This window comes from Littorina saxatilis, unplaced genomic scaffold (assembly GCF_037325665.1).
Source record: "Littorina saxatilis isolate snail1 unplaced genomic scaffold, US_GU_Lsax_2.0 scaffold_1106, whole genome shotgun sequence".
Lineage (NCBI taxonomy): Eukaryota > Metazoa > Mollusca > Gastropoda > Littorinimorpha > Littorinidae > Littorina > Littorina saxatilis.
Window position 1 is genome coordinate 1 of NW_027128153.1, and position 24,449 is coordinate 24,449.

A 24,449-nucleotide genomic window follows, 5' to 3' on the forward strand; every position below is an offset into this window, starting at 1 on the left:
TACATGGAAACCATAGTTTGTAATGTCTTTTATTTCCAAAGAAAAGAACTAAAACTTGATTATTGCAATTTGCATGTGGACAACATTGATAAATAAATATGCAAACATGAAAGTTTGAAATTACAAGTTTCCATAAGTTAACTAGATCGAAGTAGAAAGTGGAAACCGTAACCCACGCAATGTCCAGGCGCAAAAGTTTTTTTTGTAGGTCAAATGTAGCAACTAGCGTTTTGGGCACCCTTTTGGGTTTTAATACATGATAGAAAGATTTAAGTGAGCAAAAAGTTTTCGATCTGTGCTCACTGGGTTTATGTGTATAGAGATAATACTGTCGTGAGTTTCATGGAAACCATAGTTCGTAATGTCTTTTATTTCCAAAGAAAAGAACTAAAACTTGATTATTGCATGTGGACTACATAGATAAATAACTATGCATACATGAAAGTTTGAAATTTTCAAGTTTCCATAAGCGACAATCCTAAATGAGAGAATTAATCGATTGTCGATCGTGCGTTGCAGAAGAATCGAAAATTTCATAATGGCGCCGATCATGAGAACACATGTGCTGCTCAAACTTTGCACCAGATCAAGCTTTAATCAGCAAAATATCGCAAAATTCGTCGATGAATATATGCTACAATTGTCAAAAAAGATTTTACAGGTCTCAAACAGTGAAGATACAGCGTGGTCTGTCGTGAGTTACGTCTCAAAAACCGGAAACGAATACGATTGGGTGGATAAATTCTCATTGTCTATTCACATGACCGGGTCAAACGTCATGAATGGAACTTTCGACGGTGTTCCCGCGATCTCACAACGCGTGTGTGATAGGCAATGCGGGATTTGTCGTCTGCTGTGGCCATGCTTTCGTGGGTTACAGATGGAAACGAAACAAGGGTGGGGTACATTCAAGCGCGATTATAAGCTGAAATAAATTTGTTTCCTACCGTAGTGCTGTGTTTTGAAAACCTAAATGTTGTTGAAATAAATAAATAATGACTTTGAATAACTTTGAGGTTTCCTTTGTTCAGCAGATCGCATTTTTTGATGAAGTTGAAACCGGAAACGACGGTAACCCACGATTACGTGTTTTCTTTGCCGATCAAACTCCCAGAAGAAGAAAAATAGATGTAATTCTTGAGTGTGTATGTCGAGAATAATCCTTCAGCTGACCCATAAACATCACAATAAAATTCACAGAGCTTTATTCTCCATTATGTACAGCTGCAACACAGACTGGTGTATTTTTGTCCCAGTTTTAGGTGCTGTTTTGGGGGCATTTTGGCTAAAAATTAAATCGTTTAAAACCCACAGCAATGTTTGGAAACCCAAACTTGGTTGTTACAGTAAGTCAAATCCATCCCCTTTGACATCAAAGCATCCCCTTTGTCATCCATTGCTCAGAGATATTGTGACAGTCATTCAAAGTTGACAACCCATAGTATTTCCCAGTATCTAGGACGTGCACATATGTAAAATGACTATTTTCAGTTTCCAAATTACACTGTACCATGATTTTCATCACAAAAAAAATCTACTGGCTGCTGACTGTTTCTTTCTGAAGTACTTAGCCGTTTTGTCATGAAGTTCATAACTTCACATAACTCAAGCTCATTTTTCAAGGGCGTGTTTAAAATAATGCCTTGTTAATAGCAAAAGAGTACATTTGACTTTATCTGGACATTTTGTAAGAAGTTTTCTGAATATCAACCCTCAAAATTACATTTTGATAATTCCAGCATGAATCTGGGTTGACTGCACGGTGTACATAACTTCACATCAACTGACCCTCAGCCCCACGGTGTGAAGTTATGAACACATGCCATGAGTATGATTTATACACAATAATTAATTTACTACACTAAATCACTACCTCAAATGATGTGCTGCTCTTCTCCAGAGTAGGCTGTTACAGTTTGATGTCATTTTTATTTTAATTTACCAGCAGATTTTAGTACGTAGCTTTTCAGTTAAATAAATGATGTGAAGTTATGAACACACAGTCAGCTGACATAAACACAAAATAAATAATGATTTCGGTAACAGTTTTCATGACTGAGTTTGGTTAAGTAAATCATTAAGTTGTTTAGAATTATTTGCAAGAGACTTTAGTTAGTTATTTTAGTATAAATGTGTGATTGATGTGAAGTTATGAACTTTCACAAGTTTCAAACAATTTGTTTTATTTTGGCAATTAAAATCTGATTTTGTAATATAAGTGCAGCTTTAGCCTATCTCTGTGTTCTCAGTTTGTCATTGTTTTGCAAATATATTATACAGTAACTGTACTAGAGACCAACATAACAAAAATTCTTGTGAAGTTATGCGCACGCTCACATTTTATGATTTTTGTTATCGTTTGTTTTCACAAATGTTTTACTTTTATTACTTAGTTGTATGTTGATTACAAAGAGTAGCTGGAGAGAAAATAAGATGACATATGCACTTTCTTACTTTGGTTTGAATTAGCCATAGTTTGTGATGTCACGGTGTGAAGTTATGAACTCCTAGGACATTCTAAAAAAACTTTCAGTTTCTGCCAACTCTTTGAGTCAGACAAACATTTTGGTGTATTGAAATCCTTTTGATGGTACTTTTCAAGCACATTTTGCACAAAAACAGCAAAATTGTAGATTTAATGATAACTTATGCCAATATTTGCTGTGAAAAAATTGTGACAATATTAATTTCTATAAATAATACAGATAACCAAAAAATCTTCTCCACACTTCATCTTCAAAAATTACCTTCATGTTCCAGCTCACCTTTTTCAGATTAAAAAACAAAACAAATTGTTTCCTGCCTGTATAAATTAAATTTATTATACCAATAAAAGTAAATTATGTGAAGTTATGAACTTCCCATTAATGGAGTTCACATCTGCATCATGCGTGGCCAAAACAAGTTTAACTTGCTTGAAATGCAAAGTAATTTGCTGTAGCTATTTGCTCAGATGTCTAAAACAGACCCAATACATATAGCAACAATGATTTAACAAGTCTAAATTTTGTGACGGTGTGAAGTTATGAACTCCTGCAAACTTTTAAACCTGAATCTGTGAAGTGATCAAACATGAGTTTTCTTAAATCATAGCTGTTCCTTGCGTATTTATGCTCTAAAATACATCTCTATTTTCAAAACAAAGAAAATGTTCATTTTTAAAATTGATTTTGTATGTCACAAAAATGGACACCTATTCTGACTTTGGGCCATATAGTAGAAGCCATTGCAATGACATGTAGTGATATGAGTATGAGTATGACTGCCAAGTATTCAAGGTCGGTGTCACAAACTGAAAACTCTGCCTGAACAATCCTTCTCATTGCGGTCAATGCGCATGCGCCAACATGGGGAGATTAATCAGGTCGTGAACAACCTAACCCTTAGCCTTACCCTAACCCATGGTTCGATCGGTCAAAGGGTCGCATTTTTGTAAGTCCAAGATTGGCGCATGCGCATTGACCGCAATGAGAAGGATTGTTCAGCAGAGGTAGGCACATTTTTACATCGACGCGGCGATATACTGGTGAATTCAGTTGAAAGAGTGAGAGAGAGAGAATGGCTCAGCTCTGTTTTTCGTTTTATTGACAGTTTTATTTCTCAAATAGATCAGATAGATGTAGCTGTTGTAAACTTTGCGATTGTGAAGGAAATGTATCGGCAGAATACATCGCGCGTCGTGAATCGCAGCGTTCCTCGTAGTGCAGCGCGTTGTAAATCGCAACGCTGCACAACGCGACGCGCGCTGTGAATCCACTTCGTTAAATTTATGTATACCTCGCTGATGCAAAAATAATGTACTTATTAACTATTAGCATTTAGCTGGTCATTCAAACCATAGCTTGTTTAAAGCTAGTAGTAGCAGTAGTATTTAGTACTAGTAGTAATGATTTAGTAAAATACTACTATAGTAGAACTCGAACTCCTATTGCCAGTAAATTACTAATTAGTGCACACAAGAACAACAATTGATGGCAGTTGGCAATGGCACTGGCAGAATACGATCAAATATCATTATTAGTCTCACCATGGGTTGACGTCCCATCAAAATGAATCACTGAATGAATTAGGGACTGAATCAAACTTCAGAGACATCATTGCAATTTTTCACAAAGACTGATTTTCAGCAAACAGCCATGTTTACCTGTACAAATGTATCAGTGCTATCACTATGACTATGCATGAGTATGACAGTGTGGTAACTGGTAAGCTTAGTATTTGGTTCGAGCACAGGCGAAAGGTATCGTCCACTGGACCACCAGACTACTTTCATACTCAATACCAAACACTGTACATAATAAGGAAGTTGTGGTCCAGTGATTGAGTGAATACCTTCCGCCTGTGGTTCGAGACAGAGACAAAGTTGAAACTTAATTCGAGAAGCCAAACGGCTGACGAATACTTACGTATTTTGAGCAAACCCCACACACGTCGACCTCAAGTTGATGTCTGCTGGAGTACGTAGTCATAAAAACGTCCATAAAGCTTGGTTTTGAAACGTTTCTTTGCACGAGTTAGATTTATCCGCCATTTGTGATAACAGTTTACTGTACATGGCGCATGCGCGGTCTGCGCGACGTTACCAAACTATCGCCGGCACAGGCCACTGGCACTGATCTAAAAAGAGAGACTGACAAGTACAGGCACCTTATGGTGACTGATAACCCGACAGGCACAACCATGCTGTTGTTGTACGTTGTTGTGTTTTGTAGTTGTTATATTTAGTCAAGTTTTGACTAAATATTTTAACATCGAGGGGGAATCGAAACGAGGGTCGTGGTGTATGTGCGTGTGCGCGTGTGTGTGTCTGTGTGTGTGTGTAGAGCGATTCAGACTAAACTACTGTACCGATCTTTATGAAATTTGACATGAGAGTTCCTGGGTATGAAATCCCCGAACGGTTTTTTTCATTTTTTGGATAAATGTCTTTGATGACGTCATATCCGGCTTTTCGTGAAAGTTGAGGCGGCACTGTCACGCCCTCATTTTTCAACCAAATTGGTTGAAATTTTGGTCAAGTAATCTTCGACGAAGCCCGGACTTCGGTATTGCATTTCAGCGTGGTGGCTTAAAAATTAATTAATGACTTTGGTCATTAAAAATCTGAAAATTGTAAAAAAAAAAAAAAATTTATAAAACGATCCAAATTTACGTTTATCTTATTCTCCATCATTTGCTGATTCCAAAAACATATAAATATGTTATATTCGGATTAAAAACAAGCTCTGAAAATTAAATATATAAAAATTATTATCAAAATTAAATTCGGTCCAAATCAATTTAAAAACACTTTCATCTTATTCCTTGTCGGTTCCTGATTCCAAAAACATATAGATATGATATGTTTGGATTAAAAACACGCTCAGAAAGTTAAAACAAAGAGAGGTACAGAAAAGCGTGCTATCTTTCTTAGCGCAACTGCCGCTACCCCGCTCTTCTTGTCAATTTCACTGCCTTTGCCATGAGCGGTGGACTGACGATGCTACGAGTATACGGTCTTGCTGAAAAATGGCATTGCGTTCAGTTTCATTCTGTGAGTTCGACAGCTACTTGACTAAATATTGTATTTTCGCCTTACGCGATCTTGTTTCAAGTTCAGATGATGAGGCCGTGTGCGCTGCCAAAAGCAACTAATTAAAAGTGTGTGTGTGTGTGTGTAAAGCCGAGCGGTGGTAGCTTCACGTAGCTCCTAATATGGACCGGCTCCTAATATGGACCACCTCCTGTTCTGAAAAACTAACGGCGCTTGAGCGCTCAAAAAAGTTTTGTTCGCTGTATTGCAGAAACACAAATCTCAAAACCGTTAGGCTTTTTCTCTTTTTTTCACTCAGTTTGGCAGCGTTCACTCTAAACGGCTTTGCCGCCGAAAACGGACTCGTTTCTGTCCACAGCCAAAGCTTTTATCACACAAAAATTGCTATATATGACAGCTAAGACCGCATTTGTTACATTTTAGCAGGGTTGACCCCGAGTTTTTACCGTGCAAACAAAAAATATTAGCAAGATCTCAAAGTATGTGCGAGTCCCCTAATATGGACCGCCTTCAACAAATCGAGAAAAAAAAGCTAAAAGCTATTTTCAATAATTCATTAAGAAGCTTGCTGGAAATAACCTATAACTAGTCCTCGAGATTTAAAAAAAAAAAGTCTTCTTTTCGTGGAAGTTGATAATTTCACTTATTTTCACTCTGTTTTTGATAAGCTTCTTTAGTTTCCTGGTGTGCTTCAAATAATGCTCTCATCAACCCGAAACAGATCAATCTAAAGCATATTTGAATTAGACTGACTTGTACACTAAGTTGTATCATGTTATTTTGAAGTATAGGGGGCTTTTTACAGTGATTTGTGAAGGCCGCTTCACTGATCCATATTAGGCGCCCAGGCTCCTATTATGGACCATTTGTGATTTTGTCTGTATTTAATTTTTGTTGAATGTTTATCAAAGCTATTTCACTCTAATAAGGCCTAACGGTTAACCTAAGAGAAAAGGACTACCAAACACAAAATAAAACTTCTTCGCAAGAAAACAAGCTAGTTATCAGCATGAAACAAAAAGTGGTCCATATTAGGAGCCCTTCCTAACTGTCTGTGTCTGCGTCGAAGATGTTACCGTGAATGTGTTTTTAAAAGACATTTGACAGGACGGCATTCAAACCACACGCACCAGACACGAACCGACGAACAAAATACTTCTGACAACAAAATGTAAAATCAATTAACAAGAGTGTAGTAAGATTCCAAATTGTATTCAGACCAAAACAACAATCATAAAAATATACATGGGTTCTTTCATATGTGTGTGTGTGTGTGTTGATGATGATAACTAGTTTTAACGTCCTCTTAGAACCGCAACTTGCTTTAGGACAGGTAGAGTTAATATGCTTTATGTGGGGACAAGACACTGAACAAACATGCAACCAGAGAACACATATATGATCGTGTTATAATTATATCTGGAAGTCTTTTGCGATATTTCAAAATGGGGATGGAAGTAAAGATTGTGTACGCGGAATATGGTTGGACTGGAGCGGTTTTGTAGGCTTATTTTTTTAATTTTTGTTATGTGGGATATTGTTATATTTTTGGCTGAATAGGTAAGTAAATAGATAACTGGAAAAATAATACAATAAAGAAGAAAAAGCTCGGTGTGAGGAACGGAGATCAGGTTTTTTTTTTAAACAGATATCCTATTTCAGCCTTCTACTATTGAGAGACACAGGGTGTATGCTAGCTTCCATTGAAGCGTGCAATGTTTATCTAAAAAAAAACTCATGGGGTTTCAGGTTATGTTCGTTGACAAGGGTGTGTAGGTTGCAGAAATCTTGCTGGAGTGATTGGCAGCGGTCAAAGAGGTGTAACAAAGATATAAACTGTCCACATTCACAGAGACGGGGAAAGCACTTGTGAGCGCATCCATGGCCATCCGTGCGAATTCTGAGAAGTATTTTAAGGAGGGAGGTGGGGAGTGTAGGCCTGTTTTGTTTTGTTTGTCGGGGCAGAATAAGCCAACCATGGGCATTGCCTTCTATTTTCAATTCTGTTTCCCAGTGACGCCAGGCAACTTTGGCCATTTTGTGTTTTGCTCCCGTCTTTGTTAATTTTATGTCATGAAATGCTGCTTGATCTGTAACAGCCTCTTTTGCTTCTCTGTCAGCCATATCCTTGCCTCTGATCCATGTGTGTGAGGGGAAGTACGTAGCCTAAGGGTCAGTTCTGTTCAAGAGGCAATGATCTGGTGACAGAGGAACAATATTTCCGTCTGAAGCTCTTCTCGGTTTCTGGAACCATTTTGAAGAGCAGTTATGCTGGTTTTGAGTCGGAGAGAATCACGACTCTTGTTGGAGGTCGAGGGGGGTCATTGATATAGTGGCATGCTCTTAAGATAACGTAGCCAGCATTTCTGCAGTGAAAATGGACACATCCTTGTTGAGTTTAATTTTTTTTAACTTATTTTGAGGTCAGGAATGACAAAAGCACAGTCAGCTTGGTCATCATTTTTTTGGAGCCGTCAGTAAATATTTGTAGGTGATCTTTGTTATTGTTTGAGATTATTTCTTTTACTATTGATGAGACAAGTACAGGGTTATCTTTTTTTGTTACACCCAGATCATGATCAGGGATGATAATGGGGGATTCCATGAACCAAAATGGGAAGGGGTGAATGGGAATGTGGGCCATCCTACCTGGGTTTACCCCCACTTTCTTGAAATATCGGTTGAACATATAGTCTGCTAGTGGGATCGTTGCTTCGTGTATTTTGGGTGTTTTTCTTTTTAGGTTTTGGTAAGAGGCCGAGGTTATTGTGTCGAACTCAGCAGTGAGCTCTTCGTTCACAGCATTGTCAAAAGTACTTGCTCTTGATACGTACTGGGCCGACTTTAGTCTTCTTTCTTCATCGAGGGGCAGCCAGCCAGCCTCTTGATACACTAGTTTGTTTATGGAGTCTTTTGGGAGATCAAAGATGAGTTAGAGTGCAGCCATTTCGGCTCTTAGGCACAATAATAGCAAACTAAAGAAGGGGAAGGGAAACGAAAGGGAGGGTAAAAACCACGCACTTCTTTACTCAAACTTCATAAAACCGACTGTAAAACTAACACCGGCTATTCTCCTTTCTCAATCATTATCAAAATCGATCCTAAAACAAAACAAGTCGCGTAAGGCGAAAATACAACATTTAGTCAAGCTGTCGAACTCACAGAATGAAACTGAACGCAATGCAAATTTTCAGCAAGACCGTATACTCGTAGCATCGTCAGTCCACCGCTCGTGGCAAATGCAGTGGAATTGACAAGAAGAGCGGGGTAGTAGTTGCTCTGAGAAGGACGGCACGCTTTTCTGTACCTCTCTTCGTTTTAACTTTCTGAGCGTGTTTTTAATCCAAACATATCATCTCTATATTTTTTTGGAATCAGGAACCGACAAGGAATAAGATGAAAGTGTTTTTAAATTGATTTCGAAAATTTAATTTTGATAAAACAAATTATATTTTTATTTATATGTTTTTGGAATCAGAAAATGATGTCAGATGAAGAATAAGATGAACGTACATTTGGATCGTTTTATACATTTTTTTTCTACAATTTTTAGATTTTTAATGACCAAAGTCATTAATTAATTTTTAAGCCACCAAACTGAAATGCAATACCGAGGTCCGGCCTTTGTCGAAGATTGCTTGACTAGAATTTCAATTAATTTGATTGAAAAATGAGGGTGTGACAGTGCCGCCTCAACTTTTACAAAAAGCCGGATATGACGTCATCAAAGGTATTTATCGAAAAAAATAAAAAAATGTCCGGGGATATCATACCCAGGAACTCTCATGTAAAATTTCATAAAGATCGGTTCAGTAGTTTGGTCTGAATCGCTCTACACACACACATGCACACGCACACACACACACACACACAAACTTGACTAAATGTAAAGAGACAGTATGTATTGCATCTAAACACGAGCTAAGTAAAACATTATCAGAAAAGGTAGAGCAAGAGAAATCCCAAAACTCAAATTCGAGTCACTGCAGTTCGTACTGTACAAGTTGAGAAAGTTGCAAGTCCAGTCAGTAGCCACCATCTCGGACGGATGTTTCGGGGAGGGGGGGGGGGGGGGGGGGGTAGAACAAATGCCTATCTGTGGTCCTTCGCCGCTTCGAATTCCTTACAGGTCCCACACACATGGGAAAACGATTAACTCGGCCAGTAGCCTACCCCAGCAAAAGTGCAAAGGAATATAGAAGAAAACTAAAATCTGACCGCGCTAAATAGTCAGGTTAGAATGACCTACTTTCTCTGCTCAACGCACGGGCAATGCAGTCTCTCGTGTACACTGTACTGTGACAAGGCTCATAATTATAGAGAAAATAAGAGATACCCCCAAAAATGTTTGTGCACTGCACTTTTTTTCACATTTATAAACTGATGATCAGTGTGTGTATGTGTGTGTTCAGTTGTGTGTGCGTGTGTGTGTGTCAGTTCAAGGGGTGTGTGTGTGTGTCACTGTGTGCCCGTGTGTGTGTGTGTGACGGTCAGTCAGTGTGTGCCCGTGTGTGTGTGTGTGTGTGTGACGGTCAGTCAGTGTCAGTCACAGTGTGTGTGTGTGTGTGTGTGTGTGTGTGTGTGTGTGCATGTGTGTGCATGTGTGTGTGCCGTGTGCAGTGACAGTGTGAATGTGTGTGACGGTGTGTGTGTGTATGATGCATGTGCAGTGTGTGTATGTGTGTGTGTGTGTGTGTGTGTGTGACCGTGCTGAGAGAGAAACTAGAGAGAGAGAGAGGGAGCCGATAATCGTCTGATTCTGCAGGTTCGGCACCAGGCTGATGAAAACGCAGAATAATCCATCAAAACAACACTCTAACATCAAGTTTTAGAAACCAGAAAAACTTATCGAAACTCCATAGGTTTCGTGGTGTTTTGCGCACTGCTGAAACGCGTTTAACACGACGTGAATCGCCGTGCGTTAATGTAGCGAAAACGTCCAAAACGCAGACACCCAAACTCGATGTTTTACTGTGTTTTGCAGCCCGCTAAAATCTCAGGGATTTTATTGCGTTACGGCAGTTTTTCTAACTTGATGTGAATCGCACAGGTATAATGCCACAAAATTCAGTTGATTAACTTCATGTTTCATGTTATATGCCACGTTATAGTGCCAAAACGTGACTTTTCGCCCAGTGAGATCGCTTTCGCGTGCATTGTAATATTTTCAAACAAGAAGGGCAAAGCCCATACGACTCACATGCTTTACACATTTTTCCTACCAAAATACCTGTGACCTTGACCCAAGGTCAAGGTCATCCAAGGTCATGCAACACAAAGCTGTTAATTCAAGACATAGGAAGTACAATGGTGCTTATTGGCTCTTTCTACCATGAGATATGGTCACTTTTAGTGGTTCACTACCTTATTTTGGTCACATTTCATAAGGGTCAAAGTGACCTTGACCTTGATCATATGTGACCGAATGTGTCTCATGATGAAAGCATAACATGTGCCCCACATAATTTTTAAGTTTGAAACAGTTATCTTCCATAGTTCAGGGTCAAGGTCACTTCAAAATATGTATACAATCCAACTTTGAAGAGCTCCTGTGACCTTGACGCAAGGTAAACCAAACTGGTATCAAAAGATGGGTCTTACTTTGCCCTATATATCATATATAGGTGAGGTATTGAATCTCAAAAACTTCAGAGAAAATGGGAAAAATAGCTGTTTTTTAGGCAACATTTATGGCCCCTGCGACCTTGACCTTGAAGCAAGGTCAAGATGCTATGTATGTTTTTTGGGGCCTTGTCATCATACACCATCTTGCCAAATTTGGTACTGATAGACTGAATAGTGTCCAAGAAATATCCAACGTTAAAGTTTTTCGGACGGACGGACGACTCGGGTGAGTACATAGACTCACTTTTGCTTCGCATGTGAGTCAAAAAGCAACTTCTGTAAATCTGTAACTTTTCAGTTGATTAAAGTCAAAAACTTGAATAAGTGCCGTTGATCTGTCCACGGAATCTAACTTACTATGAAGCATAACTATATTCCGATTCGTGATGCATACATGTTGCGATAGTGTATGCTAAAGTTTTCCATTTTCAATCTGACGTGTGGGTTAGATTTTTTAGAAACAACAAACATGCATACTAAGTTGCCACTGCCAGTTTGTATAGCTGCTAAGCTTACCCCAAGCTGAGTCAGTGAGTATTTTGTAAGTTTACATACAAAATGGTGATGAGGGGTGAAAAAGAATGCCTTCCACAGGTGCGAAAAACTGTGATTTGATCTCAAGGCCTTTTTGTTTTAGAGCTTTTCCTGCTTTGGAACTTGGGAGATGGGATTCCTGTTGACCGTGAAGCAGAAAATGCAGAGAGGGTGCTTCTTCGGGAGTACAAGCAGAAGTTGTATGTGAAAGGTGTGCTCAAGTTTATCCTTATCCATTCATCATCACAACTGGATTGAAAGGCAGCAAGATGGGCGATTCCTGTGGCCAAGCGTCTTCATCACCGGCTGCCTGTGAGTGTGAGCTCGACCTCATGCATCGCCTCGTCAACGAGTTTTAAGGAGGAAAGGCTTACAGGTAGGAAACCTTGCACTTTACTTTTGAACAAGAGAATGGTTCAAGTTGAATTGCAAGATGGTTTGTGTGGCCTAACAACATTTTGGTTTCAGTGAACAGGGAATGTGTCAAAATCTGAAAAAAACAGCATACTAGTATTAACACACACTAAAATTATGCCTGTCGCTGTCAGCAATATATGTTATATACATATAATTTTAAAAAAAAAAGTGCAGTGATACTGATAGTGATACAGTTAATCAGCAATGACTGAACAGACTTTCTAAACTCAGGGATGGTCAAATCATCTGATCTGACTAATGACCAGGGGCGAGTACAAAAAATCCGCTGTGCTAGTTAAAACCGCTTGGCAACTCACCTGGTTGGCTAGTGAAAATTCTCGTCAAATGCAACACTTCTGGTTGTAATACTCTAGTTTCAAAACGTTATAAACAATGCAGTTATAGCAACTGGGGTTTGTACCCGGCAAGCAATTCTTTTTGGTGGACTGGACTTTCTTGAAATGACCCGCCTGTCTGGCAAGTGAAGATTTTGAGATCTGGCCATCCCTGCAAATGCTCTTCATGCAAGTTGCACTCAAATTTGTGAGCAATTTGTTATGTACAACTTGGTAAATTGTCCTAAATGATGCTTTAGTAAAAGTTGTTGTCTCCTGTCTCTTTCTCATATTGATTATTTTATTTTTTTCCCTTTTGGCAGGGTTTTGACCATGTGCAACAGGCTGCAAGTCATTGTGGAGGAGGAAGCCCCTGATTGCATCTTTGTCAAAATCAGAAAGAGACTTCTAGGTGTCTCCAATAGTCAGCCATCACAACCACCTGTTTCCCAGAGCCAGCCATCACAACCTCTTGTTCCCAAAGTAATCCAATCCTGTTTCCCGTTTTGATACAGGCAGCAACAGGAGGAACTAGTAGAAGTAGGGAAAGCGGTATTAACAGAACAGCTTTTTCCTCTTAACTATGAAACCACACAGATAAACAAGGAGAGCAACCCTTCCACAAAGTAAACAATCCTGACGACTCTTATTTCAACAATTTGTCAACTCATGTAAATGCTTTGCCAGATCCAGGCATTAAGCTCTACTCTTTCAGGGGCGGACGAGGGGGGGGGGGACACAGGGGGCACGTGCCCCCCCCCCCCCCGAAAAAAAAAAAAAAAAAGAAGAAGAAAAAAAACAGATTTTTCTATGCTGATTCTATGACCATTTCTAAGTTCAAATGGCACCAGATGGCACCATTTTGCTTCTTTGGGCAAAACAAATTTCCGGGGGGGCATGCCCCCGGACCCCCCTAGCAAATTCGGGCGCTTCGCGCCCATCACATTCACTTTCGATTCAAAGTGCCCCCCCTTACAAAGCAACTGATCCGCCCCTGTCTTTACACATGTAATGGGCAGAGCAACATTGTTGAACAGCTGCTTCGTTTCTGTAAGTTTTCAGCCTGAAAGGTAGTAGGGTGGGTCGCATCTAAAATATAAATGTTTGTCTTGTCAAAACCTATGTAAGTTTTCCTACATTTTAAGACTCCCTCTTTTTCTGTACTGGAATTTTTTTTATCAGATTATTGTTTGGAGTTCTGAAAAGGAAGGTTCCTGTGTACACCATTATAGATATGACTTTTACTGTACTACATGTGTGTTTTTGGTATATATATATAAATATATCTTCTTCTTCTTCTTGGCGTTCGCAGAGGTTACACAATCAGTCCAGCACTGGTGATAAATGTTGTCGTTTTCTCCAATTCCTGTCGACTGCCGTATAGTTTGGTCTGCAAGGGAGTTGGTGACGGCCACACTTCTTTTCGTTCCTCATCTAGTAAGGGACATCGCTGTAAGATGTGTTCCGCTGTTTGGTCCTCTTGACCGCAGGCACAGGTTGGTGATGGCGCCAGCTTGAACTTTCGGTTCATGTGAGCATTGAGCCTGTTGTGGCCAGTACGCAGCCTGATGAGGTTGACTTGCTGCTCTCTGGACATTGTGTGGTAGTCATCTCTGTTTGTCCTTGGCCTCATCAATGCCTTGATGATTGTCTTCTGCTCACTAAAGCTGACACTGTTTTCAGGTTGGTCTTCCACGGCTCCTTCTTTTGCCAGCTCATCTGCCCTTTCATTTCCTGGTATCCCACAGTGTGCTGGTATCCACTGGAGGACAACTCTTCTGGTTTGTCTGACCATCTGTAATGCTTTGGCCAGCTGTGGGAGTTTGTCGTTCTCTAGGGCCTGAAGGACTGAAAGGGCGTCCGAGAGGAAGACAACTTGGTAGCAAGGGTCTGCGGAATCCTGAACGAAGGAGGCGGCCTGCATGAGAGCTTCTGCTTCTGCTTTATAGTTTGTGCAGTGTTTGCCAGTGGCAACGCTGGATGTAGCTGTATGTCCCCCAGGGAACTGGATGAGAATGCCTGCACCTCCATTGAGCACGGCGTTAGTTGCTGATCCATCGGTGTATACATGGATCCACGCCTCTTTTGGGTACTGTTCGTCGATCAGGGCTAAGGTGAGTGCCTGTCGAGCTGTGTCATTCTGATCTTCTCCTGAGGTAACATGTGGAACACTGGTGCAGATCTGGATGCCTGGTTTCTCTGTTGCCTTGGGGGTTTCCTCTTCTTCTTGAGTCAGAGGTAGAGTGTTCTGTGGAAGGACTTCCCTGTACTGTCGAGAAAGTCTCTTGCTCTCGTGTACAAAACTGCTCCGTTTAAGCCGGTTCTTGGTGAGGTTGCTCAGTCTGTGCTTCATGGGGTGGTCGGGTAGGCACTTGAGCTTCTCGGCCTGTACCAGAGTCTTGGCTTCTCTTCTCTGACAGAGGGGTTGGATGGTGGTAAGCTTCTCCATTTCCTTGATGGGCGTGGATTTCATTGCACCGGTGATGAGTCGGAGGGCCTGGTTTTGCACACGGTCAAGGGTCTGCAGGTTTGTCTTGGCTGAGGTTGACCACGCTGTGGAGCCGTACTCGAGGTGGGGTCTGATTGTTCCCTGGTATACTGTCTTCAGTATCTTCTCGTTCGCTCCCCAGGTGGTACCTGCCAGCTTCCTGAGTATGGCTAGCTTGCGCCGGGCCTTCGTCTCTGCCTGTGCAATGTGTGGTTTCCAGGTCTGCCGTCTATCAAAGGTGACACCAAGGTATGTTGCTTCTTCATCCTCTCTCAGAGGAGTTCCACCAAGCCTAATGGTTCCGGCTTTCTGCTTTGGCGACAGTGTGAATAGGGTGGTGGAGGATTTCTCCTTGTTGATGGAGACGCACCAATCTTCTGCCCATGCGTTCAGCCTATCTGCCGCTTGCTGCATTCTGTAGGTGGCAGTACTTGCGTGCTCCTCCTTGCACCAGATCACAAGGTCGTCTGCGTAGAGAGCAGCTTTGATCCCCTTGGGCATCTCAGACACCAGATCGTCGATGAAGAGAAGGAAGAGTGTGGGGGAGAGGACTCCGCCCTGAGGGACGCCATGACGAAGGAGGAACTTCTTGCTTTTGGTCTGGTCGACGTTAACTCTTGCCCTGCGGTTATAGAGGTAAGAGCGAATCCACTGGTACATGTTGCTGGACACGCCTTTCCTCAGCAGTTTTACAAGGAGTCCATCTTTCCAGACCTTGTCAAAGGCCTTCTGAAGATCTATCCAGGTGACGAAGACCAGCTTCTGTTCCTGAAAGGCATCTTCAACTTCTTGCGCCAGGTAAGTGACCTGATCTTCAGTGCTGCGGAACTGTCGGAATCCAGCTTGTTCAGGGGCGAGGAGGTTCCTGGATTCCAGGTACCACCTGAGGCGCTCGTTCACAATTCTCTCCAGGGTCTTCACAACACAGCTGGTGAGGCTGATTGGGCGATAGCTGGTGGCCTTCTTTGGATCCTTCCCTTTTTTTAAGATGGGGATCATGATCGCTTCTCGCCAGGGTTGTGGTAGCGATCCTTCTTGCCAGCTGCTGTTGAAGACCTCGAGTAGCTTGTTCTCTGCTGCACTACCAAGGTGGGTTAGCATCTCGTTGGTGATGCCGTCTGGGCCAGGGGACTTCTTCGCCTTTGACTTTTTCAGAGCTGAGTGCAGCTCGTGGAGTGTGAGTGGTTGACTCATGGCGTCCACTGTCGACTGTCTGGCAGGTCTCTCTCTTTTCTCTCTTCTTGCTTCTCTCTGTTTCTCGGGGCTAACATGGAGGTTGCTCTCAGCTGCATAGCTTTCAGCAAATTGGTTGGCAGCATGCTTTCCAGTTAGCACCTTCCCGTTCTCTTCTAATGTGATCTTTCCTCTGCTGGTGTTCTCATCATTCAACTGCTTGGTGAGCCTCCAGAGCTTTCTGCCATCTTTCTCAAGGTTCAGAGAGCTTGTCTTCTCTTGCCAGCTTCTCCGTCTTGCCTGTAGCTTCTTTTTGAGAAATTTGGCTTTGGCTTCCTGAAGGCGGATGTTGTTGTTTTGTGACGGGTTGACTTCTGCTTCCCTTCTGGCGTCTGCCAGATCATCATCCAGTTCCTGCAATTCATTGCTCCAGTAGGGCTTATAGTCTCTCCTGGCACCCCTGGGAATGGACTCACGCGCTGCTCTGAGGATGCTCATGTTGAAGTCCTTCGCCACCATGTTGATGTCTCGACCCTCGACTCTGATGTCTTTGGTGAGTTCGCTGGTGCGGTGTCTAAAGAGGAACCAGTTTGCTCTTTTGTAGTTCCACCGTGGGAAGGAAGCTTCAGTGCAGGACTCCATGCCCAGGGTCAAAAAGACTGGCCGATGGTCACTTCCACCTAGCTGTTCTCCGACCTCTCTGCTGGTTAGCTGGTGCATGTCTTCCGTGCAGAAGGCTAGGTCAGGAGTTGATGTAGTGTGCCATCTTCTGGAGTAGAATGTAGGGCAGTCAAAGGGACTGTTCAAAAGGATGAGACCTTTGTCGTCCTGCCAGTTCTCCACCTCTTCTCCTCTCCGATCCAGGTGGTCATATCCCCAACTCTGTGAATGACTGTTGAAGTCACCCACCACGATGAAGTTGGAGGCCTTTGCGGGGATCGTGTCAAGGGCGAGGTGTCTATCATTGGGGCAGTAGAAGTTGACAAGATGGAATTCTGATGACTTCGTCTGGATTCGAATCACCTGATATTCGGAGTCCTCCATGTGCGTTTCTATCAAACAGGCATTGATGTTGTTCCTGATGAGGGTCAGGATTCCTCCTTTGCTTCGGTCTGTTCTGTCGGACCTAAGGCATTGGTAGCCTCTCACTTTGAAGGACTTTTGGGGTGTCAGGTGCGTCTCCTGAATACAGCAGATGTTGATGTTCTTCTCATGCAGGATATGCTCCAACTCTGTCTTCTTGTTCAGGATACTTTCTGCGTTCCAGTGCATGACCTGAAAAGGTCGCTGCTGACTGGGTTTCTTCCTGGTTGTGGTGGTGCCAGTCACTTTCCTCCCGCGTCCCCTGGCGTGACAAGACGGACGGGAGGGACCTCCAGTAGTTGAGGCTGGGTCCCTTTGAGGCATGGGACCCGACGCTGCTCCACCCTGGGGGGTCCTCAATGGGCGAGCGCCATTTCCATCTGTGCTGGTTGATTGTGTCATCATTTGCGTAAGTGCGTGTACCCGTGGTTTGTTAGAATGCGCCGTGCGGCCCGGGTCCTCCGTCTTCAGCATTCGGGGTTTTCTGTCGGGGTTACCTCACCCTTAGCTCATGGCCCGTACGTCCTACCCTGAGAGCACAGGGGGGAGGATTTTCGGGATCCCACCCGGAGCCAGTTTGGTCCGCGGCCACAAGCGGCTGATCTCCATATCTGAAGACCGTTCCCCTATCCGCCACCCGGGGACGCGCTGGGTTGGGGGTGGTCGCCCCACTGAAAATCCCACACTGGGTTAAGAAAGATCAGCCTGTCCCAGATATAAATATATGAAACTAGATATATTTCTTCCCAATATGTTCATTGCCAAGTGGATGAAGTCATCAGATTTGATCTGCTGCTAGTGATAACGTTTATCAACATAAGTAAAGTTTTTTGAGCTGACTGTATTGTGTGCATTTTGTTTGCAAGTGCTGATATGTTTGACTTTGTGCTGTAATGCTTTGTCTTGTCTCTCATTCTCCATTTCAAAGTACGAGAACTCAGATTTTGTTCTGACATACTCATTGCATCATACGAACATCAATAAAGACACACACAAAATGTGAGCCAAACAAACATTTTTTCTCAGAAAATGTTATGGTATGCACAGGTGACATGAAATGGAGAGAAGACTGTGCGCAGGAAGAAGAGAGAAACATTCAAACAAATGAAAACAAACCAGTAAATTGTTAAAGGTTGCTCTTGGCTACTCTGGTGACATGTACTTTATTCTACCTATATTAGCGAAACCGATAGGCTAGATCCTTAAGGTCTAATCATCGTCTCTGTTGCATAAACAACATCTCATCTATACTATAACGTTTAGGGTCAATACTCATTGGTTGATCGCTAAAAATTCTTGTATTTTTAGAATTGTTGACTTTTTCCTGCCATCTTCTTGTTACAAAGGGTGACACTAAAAACATGATTTAATTGGAAGAGACTAGTCGTGGCTATACCAGTGCAATATGATATGTTCTGCGAGAAATCAGATTTCTGAATAACCATGTATTTTTTCTGTCTGCGTTCTTTTTCATAGCCATGTTTGCAATCTGTAGTTTGAACACACTCACTTGTCTCTTCAGTCTATTGTTCTCCTTAGTCAGCTTACTCATTGCAATAAGATTGCGCATAACGGGTGTGCATTAAGTTGGCATCTGCTTATACACAAAAAAATATCAAGAAATAAGCAAAAACAAGAGCACCCAGAAATGTTTCCGTCGCGAATGGGTCTTGTTCAGGGCCAGAGTCACACTTTTCTGGCAATCAACTAGCTGTGCACACCATTCCTCTCCCTTGATGATCCTTAGGCCTGGCACGCCTCAAACTGGAATTCCAGATCTCGCATTGCCCATTTTCTTCTGCCTAGCCGGTGCTTTGGTCGGGGTATGTCTATCAGCACTCTGGCTGTCTGAAACATTGCCAAACAGGGTTCATTCTGTCAGTATTTATGGTAGTATTACATCTTCATGCAGGGTTCTCCACATATGTTGTCCGTTTGGGTTCAATGCCCCCAACTTCAACTTATAAAGGTGCATGGTCATTTGGACCCACTGTAGTCATTTTCAGTGCAATACAGAACTCCCTCTGTGAATTCCCCGGTACACTTGTTTAAATTGTTCCTTTGGCTTCTATGGAGAGCTCTCCTAATGTTGATCAAATCGCACTCTGGAAACAAACCACCCACATAAAACTTAGCTTGGCTTCCCACATTCATTCTTGTTCAGATTTCAGAACACACGAACAGACGAAAAGTCAATTAAATCACTCAAGCTGTAAGGCACAGACACATCATAGTGATACTAGAAGCAGCATGTGTGAACAAATACATTCAACACCTTCCCATCTTCTTTACTGCGTACACACACAAAATATAACAAGAAAATTATTTTTTTAAAAAACTTACTCTGTGTTGAAATCCAGGGTATCCCAAGTTTTGTGTTGGGAAAGAAATCTCTGCAGTTGGTGTGCCATCAAGAAAGTGTAGAGAACAAACCCTTGCATCTTTTGCAGGTGAAAAAAGCTTGTGCCTTCCGTCTGCTGTTGTGTCTACACGGCTGATGAGTCGAATCCACTTTAATCTCGTTGTGCTGGTTTCTTCTTGTGTGTTGGATGCGGATGCAAGCTGTTGAAAACAGACAGATGCATATCAGATTTAACAATTTATGGCTCTACAAAGCAATTTTTATTGCTTTTTAATCACAGCCATGCTCTAACAACATGAAGTAAAACAAAAAAAACAAGAAACGGAAACACACCGACACAGAAAGTGAGCCAAATATTTTGACCTCATGCACGGCAGATTCAAACACTGCAGTGCAGTTTTTGTAACGTTCAAAGCTGTATAAATGCAGGTCTAGCTAAACGATTTTGTAATCATGCTATGGAATTTGCAGAAAAAACCAATAAATCGCATGAATGTCAGGCAATAAAATAAGTTGATCAAGAACTGTTACAGTGTTGCGCTTACCTGAACGGTGGTTGGCCACAGACTCGTGTGGAACCTGGTCGGACTGAATTTTGCAAAGTTTAGCTTTCCATTTTGAAGACGGTAGCTTCCGTTGTCACAATCAATCATCGGGCAGTGACATGCCATCGTTAAAATCGATAATCGCTGAACTTACATCGACAAAACAACAAAATAAACAAGTGTCTGACTCGTCAGTCGCAGAACATGCGCACAGCTGTGTTGCAGACGATTTGTTTCCTCGAAAAAATGACGCAGCCAATGAGAGGGGTCTGTGCGGTCACGTGATTTTCCTTCTTTGTTCCATGTAAACGTCGGAACTGTTTAGTGGTGTATTGTGCGTTCTCACGATCATTGAGGTCTGCATTCTGTTAATAACTTTGTTATTATAATTCTCCTCAAGCCTATCTGTCTAATAAGTCGAGCTAAAATGGCCTACGTTCAGCATTTGTACATTTCCTTCTGTGATGTGACTATTGGATGACGTCATCGAACCATCGTTGCCTAAGTTAATTTGAATGGAAGCTCGCGTCATCATAATTAGCGTAGGTTCCTAAATGGTCCTATTCCTTGCTCCGCACCGCACACACAACTTTCTCCACTCCTGCAACGGAAGTAGCGTCATCTCTCCGCCTGGTGCAGCCTACTCCACCCTTGCTCCGCTTGCTCCACCTGTGTGTGAGCCCCGCTTTACCCTTAGTTGCACACTACGGGTATACTTATACACAAAGGAAATATTCACAATGATGCACTATCCCTGACTGCCTTTTGCTCAGAACGTTATCAGCAAGATACTTGCATCCACATCCATGTCAAAACGTGACCAATGAACTACACACACACACACACACACACACACACACACACACACACATGCACACACATACACAAACACACACACACACAAACACACACACGCCCCCACATACACAAACACATACACAGACACAGACACACACACACACACACACACACACACACACATAAATACAGTACACACACAGATATATGTTGTAAAGAATCATGCCAGTACTCTCACAGCCGTTAAACACTAGTTTCATTTGTCATAGATAATTAATACTCTCAACAAATCAAAGGTGTCAGCACAACTCAACCGCGAAGCAATGAAAAGGTAAGACCCGGTACAACACAAAACATAGCACAACAATTAGTCTCACTAGAGCCCCCAGTGTCTTACAGCCAGGATCGATCAAAGCAAACAGAAAACGCATTTCCTGGAAACCAAAAGTAGTATCGCTACGAGCTTCTACTCCTTGTCCGTGTTGATTGTTACTGCGTTTTTTCATTTAACACGTCCAAGCAACGAGAGCGCTCATATTCGAAGAAGATTTGGAAAAATCACACACTTACCTGTTAAAGGCCAGTCCCCATTCTTTCATCTTTCATTTCAACACGTCCAAGCAACGAGAGTGCTCATACATTATACGAAGAAGACTTGGAAAAAATCACACACTTACCTGCTAAAGGCCAGTCCCCATTCTTTCATCTTTCATTTCAACACGTCCAAGCAACAAGGAGCTAAATATACGAAGATAATTTTACAAACATCACACAATTACCTGCTAAAGGCCAGTCCCCATTCTTTCATTTCACACGTCCAAAAAACAAGTCGCTCAATGAACGAGGATCGTGTTGATGTTTACATGTCACAAACTTACCTGCTATGATGAACACTACCCAGTTCTGTCTTCCCGCGTTGCTATGTCTGTTGAGACACACTATCAAGACTTGATCCCAGCCAGAGTGTCCTTGTCAAGTTATGCCGTCACTATTCAGCCGACAAACATGGTGCCAACAAAAAAAGCTGTGTCACCAAATGTCTTCAAACAGGCGCTTGCTTTCAACATTATCGAGAAGAGAGTTATTTTTAAAGAGCACTGCTTTGTTGTGGCTTGCTTTTAAAATTAAGAAGATGACTTTGCACAGATCATCACACACATGTTGTAATAACAATAATTAATAATATAATTAATACAGAACTCATGCTAAGATCATAATTAAAATGCTGCTTCAGTGCGGAACATTGAATAGCGCTGACTTGTGTCATCATGTGTATATGTGGTGTCAGGACTGAGTCGAAGTGTGTCCCGAAAAGTTGTGCCTTTATCACAGCACAGTGCAATTGTGTCTAGTCACACGATTGTATGTCAACAATTGGCGCTTTTTAAATTTCAGCGAACAGGATTTTTTAAAAAGCATGCATTTACACGCATTTACAGACATCCCCAATGTGTTTGTTCTGTTGTTGTTGTTGTGATTTTGTTGTTGTTGTTGTTGGTGGTGGTGGTGTTGTTGTTGCTGTTGTCATAGAAACACACAGGCATTAGTTTTCTGACCAGGCTGCATACACACACGCATACAAACACACACACAAACACACACGCACACACACACACACACAAATACACACACATACACAAACAAACACACACACAAACACACACACACACACACGCCCCCACATACACAAACACAGACACAGACACAGACACAGACACACTCACACAGACACACACACTCACACCCACACTCACTTTGCATAATAGGCCTACATATTTTCTTGATTTTATTTATCTTGCTTTCAATCCAAACACAACATGTGCTTCCCTCTTCAGATTCAGATGAAGATAGAGAGTGCAATGCAACCAGTTTGAAATAATGAAGTGGAACAACCGTAATGAACACACTAATTAGATGTTTAAGTTTCTGAGCTAAAAGTCCAGGTTATGTTGAACTGAGGTGTTTAAAATCAGGAATGTTTTTCTATTACAACCTAAGCCTCTAATTGGTCAAAACCTGCTCTCGTAAGCATAACAAGTCAGTTTTAAATAACATTTAAGCCGCTAGATGAGCTGTACATATGCCTTTAAATTCACATGGGGTTTAAAAGGAAAACAACGTTACACGAATGAAGGGAGATAACTATGTCGATATTACGTATGCGTTTTCTCTAAAGGGAGACAACCATGACAGTCTCATTTTCCCAGATCAAATGACCAAATTAATTAATTCTGCTTAATGTTGGAGCTCAATCCGTCAATTCACAAGATAAAATCGTTTGTTTCCTTAAAGTGAGGTGTACCCAAAAATAATTCAATAATGCTACCAGATTGTGAGCTTTGAATTTACAAGGCCAACAATAAACATTACCCAATGCCATGATTCGTACAGAGTCGAAGATATTTGTTACCACTAATTCAATCAATTTGCTTAAAGAATAAAGTCGTGACAATACCGTCTCAACACTTGTAAAAAGCCGGACATCTATGAAACACAAATTGAAAAATAAAGTCGGGGAATACTGTTAAAGATATCACATGCAACATTGCATAAACATCTGTCAGGATAGATTATAATCACACATGTGTAAACAGGACTTGTAATTAGAGGTCGTGAGAAAATAATTAAAAAAAATATATATATATATTATGTACATAGGCATGAAAAGGAGTCTAAAACTGTGACATGCTCAGGAAAACTTTTAGCCTAAAAAGGAGACACACAAAGAAAGGCTAGACAAATCCAGTCACACTTATAAGCTCATAAACACACTATAAGTTCAAAAAGTAGTTTATTTTTAACAAACTAGTAAATTTAAATCCCGGCATATGTACATAACTTGTCACAACGTCACAAACTTCATTTAACCTTACAAGTGCACTATAACAGAAAATAAACATAACCCAAGCAAAAAACCCACATTAAATGACTTTAAATATCAAAACAACACCAAAAACAAAAATCTAACATTATTACACCTGACTAGAGCATTGTGTACATAACCGTCACATCATATCACAAAAATGCAACAAAAAAGGTGACAAAAGACGATTTCTGACCCCTCAGTACAAAACACATGTAAAAGAGATAGACACCAGACAGCCACAGCAAGGAGAAATGTAATCACAGAGGATGAAAGGAATAACATCCTTTTTCACTTCATCCGTAAATAATTGCTAAAAAATCGAGATTAAAACAACAATTTAACCACACAGAATGAAACCAACATCAAATATAGTTAGAAATGCTTACAACTATGAAGTTAAAGTGGCAAACAAGCAAAATCCGGTTATAGGGGCTAGACAATTAAAAAACAAGTCGCGTAAGGCGAAAATACAATATTTAGTCAAGTAGCTGCCATTTTTCAGCAAGACCGTATACTCGTAGCATCGTCAGTCCACCGCTCATGGCAAAGGCAGTGAAATTGACAAGAAGAGCGGGGTAGTAGTTGCGCTAAGAAGGATAGCACGCTTTTCTGTACCTCTCTTTGTTTTAACTTTCTGAGCGTGTTTTTAATCCAAACATATCATATCTATATGTTTTTGGAATCAGTAAC

General features: G+C 41.4%; 1 protein-coding gene and 1 long non-coding RNA gene across 2 annotated transcripts; one reads left to right on the forward strand and one right to left on the reverse strand.

The window, feature by feature from the left end:
• Positions 1 to 10,977: 10,977 nt before the first annotated feature.
• Positions 10,978 to 13,171, forward strand: LOC138956522 (uncharacterized). The gene is made up of 2 exons (XR_011452688.1): positions 10,978 to 12,068; positions 12,768 to 13,171. It is a non-coding gene; the product is annotated as an uncharacterized lncRNA (long non-coding RNA).
• Positions 13,172 to 18,186: 5,015 nt separating this feature from the next.
• Positions 18,187 to 20,449, reverse strand: LOC138956521 (uncharacterized). The gene is made up of 3 exons (XM_070327860.1): positions 20,096 to 20,449; positions 19,532 to 19,750; positions 18,187 to 19,036 (listed from the first exon to the last, which is right to left on the reverse strand). The coding sequence occupies exons 1-3, from the start codon at positions 20,219 to 20,221 to the stop codon at positions 18,932 to 18,934; spliced, it is 450 nt and encodes a 149-aa protein (XP_070183961.1). The 5' UTR covers positions 20,222 to 20,449; the 3' UTR covers positions 18,187 to 18,931.
• Between the last annotated feature and the right edge of the window lie 4,000 nt (positions 20,450 to 24,449).